This window comes from Pezoporus flaviventris, unplaced genomic scaffold (assembly GCF_033815535.1).
Source record: "Pezoporus flaviventris isolate CSIRO_AGI_PZ_B2104156 unplaced genomic scaffold, CSIRO_AGI_Pfla_v1 ptg000604l, whole genome shotgun sequence".
NCBI classification, from domain to species: Eukaryota; Metazoa; Chordata; class Aves; order Psittaciformes; family Psittacidae; genus Pezoporus; species Pezoporus flaviventris.
In genome coordinates, this window is record NW_026893150.1 from 1 (window position 1) to 15,097 (window position 15,097).

Genomic DNA, 15,097 nt, shown 5'->3' on the forward strand with positions numbered 1-15,097 from the left:
TGGTTCTTCATTTCCCCCCCCCATCCCAAGGCCACCCCATAGAGGCCAACCCCAAGGATGGTCCCCAGTGCCTGGGGATGGTGATTGATGGGTGATGGGAGAGGGGGGGGGGGTTCTGTGCGTGTCTCACAGCGCGTGTTCATCCAGGGCGCCGGGGGGCCGGCGTCCGGGCCCCCACGGCCCCAGAGGCCCAGGTTGCGGCGCAGGGAGGTGAGCACCTGTACCTGGAGGTTGGAGACGGGCGCGGGGCTGGCGGCCAGCGCCGCCGTGGCCATGGTGCGGTTGAGCAGCGGGTTGGGGGGGTTGCTGCTGGGGGGGTGCGTGGCCTTCCAATAGGCCTCCAGGTACTCGGCCAAGTGCTCGCAAGCCTCCTCCAGCTGGTTCTCGTCCAGCACGATGTCGAACATCTCCTGGGGATGGAAGGAGGATGTGGGGTGGAGCAGGGGCTGTGGGGCTGGGTGAGTGCTATGGGGTGGGGCTGTGGGGCAAAGTGAGGGCTATGGGGCTGGGAGATGGGGCAGGGTGAGTGCTATGGGGCTGGGCTATGGGGCTGGGAGATGGGGCAGGGTGAGGGCTATGGGCCAGGGTGAGTGCTATGGGGCTGGACTACGGGGCTCGGTGAGGGCTATGGGGCAGGGCTATGTGCCAGGGTGAGGGGTATGGGGCAGGACTATGGGCCAGGGGTGAGGGGTTATGGGGTGGGGCCTATAGGGCAGGGTTGTGAGGCAGGGCTGTGGGGCAGGGTGAGTGCTATGGGGCAGGGCTATGGGCCAGGGTGAGTGCTATGGGGTGGGGGCTATGGGGCAGAGTGAGGGCTGGGGGGCAGGGCTATGGGCCAGGTTGAGGCCTATGGGGCAGACCTATGGGGCAGGGTGAGGGCTATGGAGCAGAGCTATGGGCCGGGCACGCACGGGGGGCACTGCGCCAGCTTGTCCGAGGCCACCATCTGCACGTTGAGGTGCTTGGCCTGCGACTTCCCGCGAGACTTCACCAAGCGCTGCAGGACCTGGGCGGTGGGCACAGGGACCCTGCTGAGCTCCGCACCCAGCACCCGCTCCGTGTGTCCCTGTGTGTCCCCTACCCACAACCACCCAGCACCCGCTCCGTGTCCCTGTGTGTCCTACCCACAACCACTCAGCACCCGCTCCATGTGTGTGTCCGTTTGTCCCCTACCCACAACCACCCAGCACCCGCTCCGTGTCCCTGTGTCCGTTTGTCCCCTACCCACAACCACCCAGCACCCGCTCCGTGTCCGTGTGTCCCTGTGTGTCCCCTACCCACAACCACCCAGCACCCACTCCGTGTCCGTTTGTCCCCTACCCACAACCACCCAGCACCCGCTCCGTGTCCCTGTGTCCGTTTGTCCCCTACCCACAACCACCCAGCACCCGCTCCGTGTCCGTGTGTGTGTCCTATCCACAACCACTCAGCACCCGCTCCATGTGTGTGCCCGTCTGTCCCCTACCCACAACCACCCAGCACCCGCTCCGTGTCCCTGTGTCCGTTTGTCCCCTACCCACAACCACCCAGCACCCGCTCCGTGTCCCTGTGTCCGTTTGTCCCCTACCCACAACCACTCAGCCACCCGCTCCATGTGTGTGTCCGTCTGTCCCCTACCCACAACCACCCAGCACCCGCTCCATGTCCGTGTGTCCGTTTGTCCCCTACCCACAACCACTCAGCACCCGCTCCGTGTCCCTGTGTCCGTTTGTCCCCTACCCACAACCACCCAGCACCCGCTCCGTGTCCCTGTGTCCGTTTGTCCCCTACCCACAACCACCCAGCACCCGCTCCGTGTCCCTGTGTCCGTTTGTCCCCTACCCACAACCACTCAGCACCCGCTCCATGTGTGTGTCCGTCTGTCCCCTACCCACAACCACCCAGCACCCGCTCCATGTCCGTGTGTCCGTTTGTCCCCTACCCACAACCACTCAGCACCCGCTCCGTGTCCCTGTGTCCGTTTGTCCCCTACCCACAACCACCCAGCACCCGCTCCGTGTCCCTGTGTCCGTTTGTCCCCTACCCACAACCACCCAGCACCCGCTCCGTGTCCCTGTGTCCGTTTGTCCCCTACCCACAACCACCCAGCACCCGCTCCGTGTCCGTGTGTCCGTTTGTCCCCTACCCACAACCACCCAGCACCCGCTCCCTGTGTGTCCCCTACCCACAACCACCCAGCACCCGCTCTGGGTCCGTGTGTCCCTGTGTGTCCCCTACCCACAACCACCCAGCACCCGCTCCGTGTCCGTGTGTCCGTTTGTCCCCTAACCACAACCACGCTCCCACCTTCGGCAAGGCGATCTTGATGTAGACGATGATGGGCGCCAGGGAGGTCTTGGCCAGCTGCGCGGGGTGGTTGATGGTGTCTGCGTCCAGCGCCACGAGCTGCAGCGTCCGCGCCAGCTCGGAAGATGCGCTCGGTCTCGCTCTGCACCTCGGCTGTGGGATGGGGACATCGAGGTCAATGGGGCCGGGAAGAGTTAAAGGACAAAGCCACCCCCCACCACCCCCCCCCCGACCGTGACCCTCTATCCCCAACCCTTCGGTGACCCCAAGGCAGGGATGGGGGCCAAAGGGATGTGTGTGTCCCCCCACACCGTTGTCCCCCCCACTCCCTCCCCACACACACACACACACCAGGGGTGCCCCAAGCTACATACCCAAGACATCTGTATCAGGAGGCAGGGGAGGAAGGAGCAGCGCGGAGGGGAAGGAACCCAAAGGAAACAACAGAGAGAAGATAAAGGAGGAGGAGGAGGAGGAGAGGCTGAATCAAACGGGTTGGGGGGGAGCACAAGGGACAGGGTCCCCCCTTGTTGGGACAGGAGGCTGATACAGATGGAGGCTTGGGGGGGGATGTTAGGGGGTTCAATGGGGGGCGTTGAGCACTGGAGGAGGAGGAAGGGGGGGATCCGGGATGGGGGTGCTGAGGCTCACCCAGGCTGGAGCGCGTGCTGGAGCGCTCGATGATGGTGTGCTTGCTGGGGTTGTTGAGGACAGAGCGCTTGGCCAGCGAGATGTCGGCCGTCACCCTCGTGATGGAGATCCTGGGGGATGCAGGGGGGCACAAAACCCACCCCAAATGGGCACACCCGGACCCTTGGGGACCCTCCTGACACCCCCCCCCCCCTCCACTTTCATCCCCCTCCTATGCTGGAGCTCCCCCCAGCAGCAAGAACCATGGGGCAAGGTGTTAGGGGTCCCCCATAGGGTTAGGGGGTTCCCCCATGGGATTAAGAGCCCCCCATGATGTTAGGGATCCCCTCCATGGTGTTAGAGGTCCATCCCCTCATGGCATATGGGGTTCCTCTTTGGTGTTAGGGTCCCCCTCCATGGTGTTAGGGGTCCCCCCATGGGGTTAGGGGTCCCCTTGTGGTGTTAGGGGCTCTCCCATGGGGTTTCCTCAATGGGATTAAGGCCCCCCACGATGTTAGGGGTTCCCTCCACGGTGTTAGAGGTCCATCCCCTCATGGCATATGGGGTTCCTCTTTGGTGTTAGGGTCCCCCCATGGTGTTAGGGGTCCCCTTGTGGTGTTAGGGGCCCTGCCATGGGGTTAGGGGGTTCCCCCATGGGATTAAGGCCCCCCCACGATTTTTAGGGGTCCCCTCACGGTGTTAGGAGTCCGTCCCTTCATGGCATTAGGGGTTCCTCTTTGCGTTAGGGGTCCCCTCATGGGGTTAGGGGATTTTCCCTATGAGATTAGGGGTCCCTTTATGGAGGAATGGGTCCCACACAACAGTGTTAGGGGTTTCCCCCATGGGATTAGGGGACCCCTCATGGGATCACCCCCTCCTTGGGGTGAGGAGTCTCCCTGTAGCATTAAGTGTCCCTCATGGGGTCAGGGGTCCCCTTTTGCCATTAGGGACCCCTCACGGGGTGATGGGTCCCCCCATGGTGTCAGTGCCCCCCCCCCCCCCCCATGTCTCACCTGCCATCAAAGCGATGCTTCAAGAAGTCAAAGAGTGCTTTCTGCATCATGTCCGTGACCTGGGCAGGGATGCACAGAGGGGTCCATGGCACCGGGGTCCCCCCTATGTGTCCCATTCCCCCCCCGTGCCCCCCCCCCCCCCCAACTCCTCACCTCGTACCCCTTCAGCGACGGCCCCACCAGGATGATGGGGCCCATGGAGGGTACCACGTCGTAGGGGGGCACGTGCTCGGTCTGTGGGGCAGAGCTGGGGGTCAATGGGGTGAGCGCATGGATGGAGGGATGAGGATGCTCAGCTTCACCCCTGCGAGGGGGGGGGGGGGTAGCTCCAAAAGAAAGGGGGGGGGGGGGGGGTGCTGCAAGCAGGGGGACCCCCAAACCCCTCCCGGGGGGGGCCCTCCCGGGGGTCCTGTCGGTACTCACCGACTTCTGCTTCTGCTTCGCTACGCGCGAGGGGCCGGGGGGGCGGGGGCGAGAGGAGACAAACAAGGCATGCGTGTTACCAGCCATGGGGCACAGGAAGCATCGCCCTGCTCTGGGTTAGCTTCTGGGGTGCAAGCGGGGGGCTCGGAGCGGGGCGATTACCCCCAGTTAAGCCTTTGCAGACCCGCTTCTTCCCCCCCCCCCCCCATGGTGGGGCTGTGGTTGCACCCAGAGCCCCCCAGGTCCTGCCAGCTGAGGGGGAGGAATGGTCCACTCTCATTCGCAGGGGGGGTGAGGGGGTGACACGCCGGCCGTGCTGGCACACACCATGCGCACACATGGGGACCCCAGGCAATGGAGGGGCATGGACTGATCCATCCATAGGCCATGGGGGAGGCAGGCAGAGATTCATCCATCCCATGTACTATGGACTGACCCATCCCCATGGGCCACGGGGGGAGGCAGACACAGACTCATCCACCCCATGGACCACGGACTCATCCATCCCATGGACTATGGGGGGAGACAGCCATGGACTCATCCATCCCATGGGCCACAGGGGGAGGCAGCCACAGACTTATCCACCCCCATGGACCGCGGACTCATCCATCCCATGGACTATGGGGGGAGGCAGCCACAGACTCATCCATCCCATGTACCATGGGCTGATCCGTACCACGGATCATGGGGAAGGCAGCCATGGACTCATCCATCCCATGTACCATGGACTGATCCATCCCATGGGCCATGGGGGGAGGCAGCCACAGATTCATCCATCCCATGGACCAAGGACTGATTCATCCCATGGACCAAGGACTGATCCATCCCATGTACCATGGACTGATCCATCCCATGGGCCATGGGGGTAGGCAGCCACAGACTCACCCACCCCCATGGACCATGGACTGATCCATCCCATGACCACAGGGGGAGGCAGCCATGGAGTCATCCATCCCATGGACCACGGGGGGAGGCAGCCACAGCAGCCACACTCATCCATCCCATGGACCACGGACTGATCCATCCCATGAACCATGGGGGGAGGCAGCTGCAGGCTGATCCACCCCATGGACCAAGGACTGATCCATCCCATGGGCCATAGGGGGAGGCAGCCACGGACTCACCCACCCCCATGGACCAAGGACTGATCCATCCCATGGGCCATAGGGGGAGGCAGCCACGGACTCACCCAACCCCATGGACCATGGACTGATCCATCCCATGGAGCACGGGGGGAGGCAGCTGCAGACCCATCCATCCATAGACCACGGACAGACCCATCCCATGGACCACAGGGGGAGGCAGCCACGGACTCATCCACCCCATGGACCACGGGCTGATCCATCCCATTGATCACGGGGGGGGGGATGCAGCCACGGACCGATCCACCCCATGGCCCGGGGAGGGGGGAGGCAGTGTTAGGGCAGGGCAGGGTGCAGCAGGCGAGCGCGGGGCCCGGCCGGGTGCCGTTACCTTCCTAAAGAAGGGGATGCGCTTGTTGTGGGCTGGGGGGTGGTGACACTGCTCACGCTACTCTTAGGGGAGCGGTGGGTCTCCATGGCCGCCTCCTCCTCCTCTAACTCATCGGGGTCAAGGCAAAGCTAGGCATGTCCAGGGCACCTGGGGACGGGGCAACCGGAGCAGGGGATGGGGTTGGGGTTGGGAGGGGGAGAGAAGAAGAGCGATGATGATGATGATGATGGAAGAAGGGGAACATGGAAGTGTGGAAGAAGCAGGAGGGGATGGGAGAGGAGATGGGGGGGTCCCCAAGGGGATGGGGGGGGGGGGGGGGTTGCACCCGCCTGCCTGCACCGGAGCTAAGGACAAGGAGGGGGGTCCTGCCGCGGGGACCCCCGACACTCTTACCGCTGGCGGGGGGGGTCGGCCGGCGCGTCCCCGTCACCACATCACCCAGGCTGGAGCTGGAGTTGTCGCCTGATTTGCTGCATGGGAGAAGGATGGGATGGGGGGGGGGGGGGGTGTGAGGATGGGATGGGGATGGGGATGGACATGGAGAGGGGGGGGGTGAGCACCTTGCAGAGCCGGGACAGGAGCCGGTGCCCCCGTGGCTGAGCCGCACCTGGAGCTCAGGCGGTTCTGCCTCATCTTCTGCTCCTGCAGCAGCCGCATGGCCTCCAGCTTGACGGGGCTGGGGATGAAGCCGACCTCGCAGCCCTCCTTCACCAGGCGCCCGATCCACCAGTCGTTGTTGTACTTCTGGGGGGGGGGAAGCGGGGGGCAGGAAGCCCTGAGACCCCCAATTCCTGCTGTTCCCCTACTCCCCTTCTCCCCATCACCAACCCCGTGCCCACCTCCTTGATGTGCAGGAAGTCCTTGGGCTCGAAGCAGATGGCCATGCCCTGCACCGGGACGTCGTCGCCGGCCGATGGGTTGTACCCGACGTTGGTGCGGACGGCGAAGGCCACCGGCTTCGTCTGGCAACGGGACAGGGATCAGCACCTTCCAACCCCCCCCCCCCCCCCCAGCACCCACAGAGAGCCGGGGACAGGCAGGAGCTGGTGCCCCCGGCCGTGGGTACCACGGCACAGCCCCTCACTGGGGCACCAATGGGGCGGTAAGGAGGGGCTCACTGCATGGAGCAAGGGGAGAACCCGGGATCCCAGTGCCTGCCAGTGCCACCCACTGCTCCCAGTGCCACCCAGTGCACCCAGTGCCACCCAGTACTCCCAGTGCCACCCAGTGCCACCCACTGCTCCCAGTGCCACCCAGTGCACCCCCTGCTCCCCATTGCCACCCAGTGCACCCCCTGCTCCCCATTGCCCACCCCGTGCACCCATACCCCCCAGTGCTCTCCAGTGCACCCAGTGCCACCCTCTGCTCCCAGTGCCACCCAATGCACCCCCTGCCTCCTACTGCCATCCAGTGCACCCAGTGCCACCCACTGCTCCCAGTGCCACCCAATGCACCCCCTGCCTCCTACTGCCATCCAGTGCACCCAGTGCCACCCACTGCTCCCAGTGCCACCCAATGCACCCCCTGCCTCCTACTGTCATCCAGTGCACCCAGTGCCACCCACTGCTCCCAGTGCCACCCAGTGCTACCCACTGCTCCCAGTGCCACCCAATGCACCCCCTGCCTCCTACTGCCATCCAGTGCACCCAGTGCCCCCCACTGCTCCCAGTGCCCCCAGTGCACTCACTGCTCCCCAGTGCACCCAGTGCCACCCAATGCACCCACTGAACCTTGCCACCCCGTGCACCCACTGCACCCCAGTGCACCACTGCTCCCCAGTGCACCCAGTGCCACCCAGTGCACCCAGTGCCACCCAGTGCGCGCCCTGCTCCCACTGCTTCAAAGTGTACCCCAGTGCTTCTGTGCCACCAGTGCACCCCTGCTCCCCAGTGCCCCCCAGTGCTCTCCAGTGCACCCACTGCTCCCCAGTGCACCCATTGCTCCCCAGTGCCACCCAGTGCACCCACTGCTTCCCAGTACTCCCACTGCCCCCAGTGCACACACTGCTCCCAGTGCCACCCAGTGGCCCCCCAGTGCACCCACTGCTCCCAGTGCACCCACTGCCACCCAGTGCACCCCCTGCTCCCACTGCTTCCCAGTGTACCCCAGTGCTTCCGTGCCACCCAGTGCAACCCTGCTCCCCATTGCCACCCAGTGCATCCAGTGCTCTCCAGTGCACCCACTGCTCCCAGTGCCACCCAGTGCACCCACTGCTTCCCAGTACTCCCCACTGCTCTCAGTGCCCCCAGTGCCCCCTCCCGTGCCACCCAGTGCACCCCCTACTCCCCAGTGCCACCCCGTGCGCCCAGTGCCCCTCAGTGCTCTCCAGTGCACCCCCTACTCCCCAGTGCCACCCACTGCACCCACTGCTTCCCAGTGCTTCCATGCCACCCAGTGCACCCCCTGCTCCCCATTGCCACCCCGTGCGCCCAGTGCCCCCCAGTGCTCTCCAGTGCACCCCCTGCTCCCCAGTGCCACCCACTGCACCCACTGCATCCCAGTGTCCTCCAGTGCCCCCCATTGCTCCCCAGTGCCCCCCCCCCCCCCCCAGCTCCAGCCTTCCAGCGCAGGCGATGCCGTGGGGCAGGGGCAGGGGCAGGGGGGGGGAGCCGTGGCCCGGGGGCTCCCTCCCACCTTGGCTTTCTCGAGCTGGGCCATGGCCTGGCGCTCCGCCTCCCTGCGCAGCGCCTCCCGGTCCTCCTCCAGCGACACGTCCGAGTCCGACGGGCGGCTCGTGTAGGACTCGGCCGAGCCCTAGAGGGTAGGGGGAGGACGGGGGGGGACGGGGTCAGTGCCCACCCCCAGCACCCATCGCCCCCCAGCCTCGTGTCCATGGGGGGGGCGGACACGAACCCGACCCCCAGCGCTGCCCCTGCCCCACGGATCCGGCCCCCGCGGTGATGGAGCCGCAGCTGCTCCCGCAGGGAGCCGGCGCCCCCCCCGTCGGAAGGGAGGGAATTGGGGACCCCCCCTCCCTGCATCTCCCCATTGCCTCCACACACACCCCCCCCCCCCCCCATAGCATGGGGTCACCCCAGGACAAGGCTTGGTGGGGGTCAGAGCCCCCCGTAACCCAAAGCAACCCCCAGCCCATGGCAAGGGGCCACCCCCAGGACAAGGCTTAGTGGGGGTCAAAGCCCCCGTAACCCAAAGCAACCCCCAGCCGCATGGCAATGGGTGCTGCAGGGGAGGGCAAAGGCACCAAGCACCCTGGTGCTGCCCCCAAGTCCCTCCAGACCCCCCCCCACCCGTGGGGTTGTGGGACCCCCAATTTGCCCCATGGAGGTGTTTGGGGAGGGGGGGTTGCACTCCCTTTCACCCCAACCCCAGCCATGCGTCAGCAACTGGGGACACCCCACCCCAAAACCATGGGGCAGGGAGACCAAGGGGTCAGCCCTGAGCCCTATGGGGAGGCTTTAAGGGGGGACAGAGGGGACACCCTCACCCCACACCCGCCATGGGTCCCTCAGCGGATGGGGACCGAGGGGTGCTGAAGGGGGGGGGGCAGAGGCTCACCGGGGCAGCGGGGGGCTCTTTGCCGGGTACCTCCATGGCTGTGGGGCCGGGGCGAGCGCTGGGGCGGGCGCTGGGCTCGGGGCACCCGCTCAGGTTTCAGCCCCGGGTATATTTAGCCCAGAGCCAGGCAGGGGTGGGGGCCACGGGGGGGGGGGAGAGACCAAATAGGGCCCAAATATGGGGGGGGACGGACACACACACATTGGGAACGGGGTGCAGCACCCCAATATGGGAGGGGGACACGGCGGGAATGGGGGTGCAGGACCCCAAATGGTCCCAGTGACTGCAGGGCTGAGATTGATGATGGGGAGCCGGGGGGGGGGGGCACAACCATTGCAATCCTTGCGCTGCCAAACCTGGCTCCTGCCGTGATTCCCCGGGGGGATGAGGGACCCCCCCCAATGCAGGCAGAGCCCTGGGGACCCCCCACCCCCAAATGCTGTGTGCCCCCCCCGCTCACCTGCCTGACGAAGCTGTTGGAGGTGGTGTCGGACGAGGTGCTGCCATCCGAGCGCTTGAAGCGGCTCTTGCGCCTGCCTGTACTTGCCCTATGGAGAGCAATGGGGGAGCCCCAGGACTTGGGGGGCAGCTCTGACACCCCCCCCCCACACTCCCACCCCACCCCAAAGCCCCATCCCCAGCATTGCTCCATCCCCCCCTCCCTGCCCCACAGGTTCCTATGGGATGAGAGAAGGGAAACTGAGGCAGGGAAGGGGTTGCTCCCACTGCCATGCAGCCCCCCCCCCCCCCCAAGGGCCCAGCATCGCCTCATCCATGGGGATTGGCTCTGTGATCCCAATGGAAAAGCGCAGCTGATGGGATGTGGGGCAGACCCCACTGTGCCCTCAATCCCCCCACGCCCCATAGATTCCACCCCCCCCCCCCCCAAGCCAAACCTGAACCCAGGTGGGGGGACACCCACATGCTCCTATTGGGATGGATGGGGGGGCAATGGGGATGCCCCAGTGCCCCCCCACCCTGTGTCACAGGGACAGCTGGGCCCAGCTGCCACCACCACGGGGGGGGGGTCCCATAATGGGCACCTCTGGGTATTTTTAGGTCCTTTCCCCCCACACCTCACCCACCCATGGGGCTCAGTGTGGGGTCCCCATGGGGGGGGTTTGCCACAGCCACCCAGAGACCCCCCCCAGCCATGGAGATGTGGGGGACCCCCCAGCGCCTCCATCCCTTCTATGTGTGTTTCCCCCCCCATTATCACCCTAAGTAGTTGGGGGGCAGCACCCAGACACCCCATGGGGATGGGATGCCCCATGGGGGGCACATCCCTTGTCCCCCAAGGGGATAAACGGGGGGGGGGGCACACACAAACCACCCCAACAGAGTTTTCCCAATGCCTCAAAGTTTCCCCATGCACCAGCATCCGTGGGGGGGGAACACACACAACCACAGTGACACAGCAAGCACAGCCCCCCCCATGCACCCCCAAACCTGCGATGGGGCCCGCATTAGGGGTAGCTTCATTATGGGGAAGGGGGGGGGGGGCACCCTGTTTTGCACGCGGGGAGCGGGGGGATCACCCCAGTTATGGGGTGTAGGGGTTGGGGGGAATCAATGGGGCTTCCCCCCCCCCCCTTTTCATTGCGGCCGGGGGGGGTCACCTGGAGGGCGGCGTTGTCCAAGACGTCCATCTGGATGTCCTGCGTGGAGCTGGGGGGGGTCCGGGCCATGCCGCCTTCCCGCACCATGGAGCGGTGGAGGGGGGGGACCAGGATGGGGATGGGGACGATGGAGCCCGGGCCTGGGCTCGGCGGTGACGGCGGCCCCGGCGTGCGGCGATGGGAGGAGGAGGAGGAGGAGGAGGAGGAGGAGGAGAGGAGGAGGAAGGGGGAGTGGGGACGGTGCCGGCGAAGGGGGGGGGCACAAGGGATGGCGGCGGCTGCCTCCGCCTTGGCCGCTCCCACCGCGTTCCGGCAGGGATGGGGGGTGCGGAGCCGTGGTTGCCATGGAGGGGACCCCAAATCCTCCCCTTCCCATAGAGAGGAGTCCCCAGCCGCCCCCCCCCCCTTCCATACAGGGCACCCCCAAAGCCCCCTTCCCATGGGGGGCACCCCCAAAACAGATCCTTTCCCTTGGGGAAAGCGAGGGAGGGTGACGCAGAGCCCCCTTCCCAATGGGCTGCTCAGTGAGGGGGGGTACCCCGAAAGGAGATGGGGGAACACCGCGTCCCGTCCCCCCCCCCCAGGCTGGTGTGTGGGGCTCGGGGGCACACACGTGCAGTGGCAGCGATCCCAAACCCCAGTGCTCCATTGGGATGCTCTGGGGCTCCCCCAGGACATGGGTACCCCTAAACCTCCAGCTCCCAGACACGGAGCCATGTGGGAAAGGGCACCCCGGGGACCCCATAGCAATGGGGGGGGCGGGACGACGGACACACCCCGTGGCTGATGGCCCCCATTGACTCCCAGCCCCATCCTGCCCATGGGGCGAGGGGCAGATCCTGCCCCCCAACAGGACGGGCTGAGGCCCCCCCCCAGCCTCATCTCAATGGCACCGGCTGTTGGAAGGCCCGAGATTCCTGTTCCATGGGGTCAGGAGCGTGTTCCCGGGAAGCAGGACAGCTGATGCCATGTTTTCCATGCTCAGCCCCATCCGTCACAGTGGGGAAGGGATGAGCTGCCCACAGCGGTGCAGGATGGGACCACCACCAGCCCCTTGTGCTTGACCAAGCTCCGGGTGTTGGGGCTTCACTGCCCCCCCCCCCCCCCAGCACCAACCCTGCCCCTCTCTCTGGGTGCTGCAGCCCAGGCAGGAGGAGCAGCACCCGAGGGTGCTGGTGCAGAGCAGGGGGTGCTGGGGATGGGGTTGGGGAGGCAGAGCTGCTGCAGGCAGATGTGTGGGAGCGGGATGCGGTGACAGCATCAGCTTCCCACTGCCAGCGCGGCTCTGATGGGCTCTGCTCTGCTCCTGCACCCACAGCGTCAGTGCTCCTGCACCCACCTGCACCCGCAGTGCTCCTGTATCCACCTGCACCCACAGCATCGGTGCTCCTGTACCTGCAGTGCTCCTGTATCCACCTGCACCCACAGCATCGGTGCTCCTGTACCTGCAGTGCTCCTGCATCCACCTGCACCCACAGCATCGGTGCTCTTGTACCTGCAGTGCTCCTGCATCCACCTGCACCCACAGCATCGGTGCTCCTGTACCTGCAGTGCTCCTGCACCCACCTGCACCCACAGCGTCAGTGCTCCTGCACCCACCTGCACCCGCAGTGCTCCTGTACCCACCTGCACCCACAGCATCAGTGCTCCTGTATCCACCTGCACCCACAGCATCAGTGCTCCTGTACCTGCAGTGCTCCTGCACCCACCTGCACCCACAGCGTCAGTGCTCCTGCACCCACCTGCACCCGCAGTGCTCCTGCATCCACCTGCACCCACAGCATCAGTGCTCCTGTATCCACCTGCACCCGCAGTGCTCCTGTACCCACCTGCACCCACAGCATCAGTGCTCCTGTATCCACCTGCACCCGCAGTGCTCCTGTACCCACCTGCACCCACAGCATCAGTGCTCCTGTATCCACCTGCACCCGCAGTGCTCCTGTACCCACCTGCACCCACAGCATCAGTGCTCCTGTATCCACCTGTGCCCACAGCATCAGTGCTCCTGTATCCACCTGTGCCCACAGCATCAGTGCTCCTGTACCCACCTGCACCCACAGCATCAGTGCTCCTGTATCCACCTGTGCCCACAGCATCAGTGCTCCTGTATCCACCTGCACCCACAGCATCAGTGCTCCTGTACCCACCTGCACCCACAGCATCAGTGCTCCTGTATCCACCTGTGCCCACAGCATCAGTGCTCCTGTATCCACCTGTGCCCACAGCATCAGTGCTCCTGTACCCGCAGTGCTCCTGCACCCACCTGCACCCACAGCATCGGTGCTCCTGTACCTGCAGTGCTCCTGCATCCACCTGCACCCGCAGTGCTCCTGCATCCCCAGTGCTCCCTGTTCTGCCCCTGTCACTGCTCCAGGACATCCAGAGCAGGACACAATGAAGCTGGCAGAGGACCATAGGATCCCAGCCTGGTTTGAGTTGGAAGGGAGCTTAAAGCCCATCCAGCTCCAACCCATGCCGTGGGCAGGGACCCCTTCCACTGGAGCAGCTTGCTCCAAGCCCCTGTGTCCAACCTGGCCTTGAACACTGCCAGGGATGGGGCAGCCACAGCTTCTCTGGGCACCCTGTGCCAGCGCCTCAGCACCCTCCCAAGGAAGAGCTTCTGCCTAAGAGCTCATCTCAGTCTCCCCTCTGGCAGGTTAAAGCCATTCCCCTTGGCCTGTCCCTACATCCCTTGTCCCGAGCCCCTCTCCAGCTTTCCTGCAGCCCCTTTAGGCACTGGAGCTGCTCTCAGGTCTGCCCTTCAGGACCCTTCTCTTCTCCAGGCTGCCCCAGCCCAGCTCTCTCAGCCTGGGTCCAGAGCAGAGCTGCTCCAGCCCTCGCAGCATCCCCATGGCCTCCTCTGCCCTCATCCATCCCCTCCACGTCCCTCTTGTGCTGCTGCCCCAGGGCTGGACCCCACACGGATCCCAGCCGCAGATCCTTGGTCGCCGCGCTCCAGGCTCTGCCCTGCCCGAGGCTGCTCTGCACCGCGCCGTTTGTTGCCGGAACCCGCGGAGCCCCGTTCCCACAGCACACGCCTGTGTTTATCCCTGTTTTTCTCTCCGAGTGAACCAGGAAATCTGTTGCCATCGGCTCCTTTCCTCACACCATCTGCTGAGCGCGCCTGCGGCCGCCAGATCCCAAAGGAGCCGTTCCCATCCTGTCTCTGGTGCTTCGGGAGCTGCCTTTGGGGGGCTCGCACCCTCCGACCGCTCCAAAGGTGGAAGGAGGCAGGAAAAGGGCTGCGAAAGGATGCGTTTAGGGCACTATTTGGCACCGGGGTGGTTAGAAAGTGATGTTTTCACTGCACAAGTTTGCTTTCAAGGGGGAATTCGGTGCCGGAGTTGGGTGCAATCCGTGTGGTATCACTGCGTCATTCCCTGCTCCCGGGACCTCTTCACCGCTGCTCCCGCAGAGGCTCTGGGATGCTCCTCCCACATTAAGGACACCGGTTTCAGGCCTCGCTCTTGGTTTTCCTGTGCCAGGAGGGCCCAGGACATCCCTGAGCCCGTCCCTGCTTTCCCAGGGAATAAAGAGGGGCCCCGAGATCCCAGCTCCGATCCCAGCTCCAATCCCTGCTCATCCACACACAGCCGAGGGAAGAGCTTCGGAGGAACTGCAGGAACCAGAGCCCGGACGATGCTGAGCTCACCCCATCCTGCAGCTCCCAGGCTTGGGGACAGGGAACAACCGTGTCCCGGCTCCCTCGGGGCCAACAATGGGACTGGGACCCGTCCCATCACCCCCAATCCGCTCCCATCACCCCCAACCCGGTCCCATGGCTCCTAACCTGCTCCCATCGCCCTCAATCCCGTCCCATGGCTCCTAACCCAATCCCATTGCTCCTAACCCGGTCCCATCGCCCCCAATCCGCTCCCATCACCCCCAACCCGGTCTCATTACTCCTAACCCAGTCCCATGGCTCCTAACCCGGTCCCATCACCCCTAACCTGCTCCCATCACCCCCAATCCCGTCCCATTGCTCCTAACCCGGTCTCATTGCTCCTAACCCGGTCCCATCGCCCCCATTCCGCTCCCATCACCCCCAATCCGCTCCCATCACCCCCAACCCAGTCCCATGGCTCCTAACCCGCTCCCATCACCCCCAATCCCGTCCCATGGCTCCTAACCCGATCC

General features: G+C 65.2%; 1 protein-coding gene across 1 annotated transcript; it reads right to left on the reverse strand.

Moving 5' to 3' along the window:
- Nucleotides 1-50: 50 nt before the first annotated feature.
- CACNB1 (calcium voltage-gated channel auxiliary subunit beta 1) lies at nucleotides 51-11,047 on the reverse strand (the record flags this gene model as incomplete). The annotated part of the gene is given in 17 exon segments (XM_061444035.1): nucleotides 51-407; nucleotides 908-1,006; nucleotides 2,287-2,406; nucleotides 2,408-2,439; nucleotides 2,938-3,047; nucleotides 3,930-3,988; nucleotides 4,083-4,163; nucleotides 5,826-5,866; nucleotides 5,869-5,946; nucleotides 5,949-5,972; nucleotides 6,219-6,295; nucleotides 6,433-6,569; nucleotides 6,665-6,787; nucleotides 8,460-8,579; nucleotides 9,802-9,879; nucleotides 9,881-9,889; nucleotides 10,961-11,047. Coding segments are annotated over 17 exon segments (1,632 nt in total), but the record flags the coding sequence as incomplete, so codon positions are not given.
- Between the last annotated feature and the right edge of the window lie 4,050 nt (nucleotides 11,048-15,097).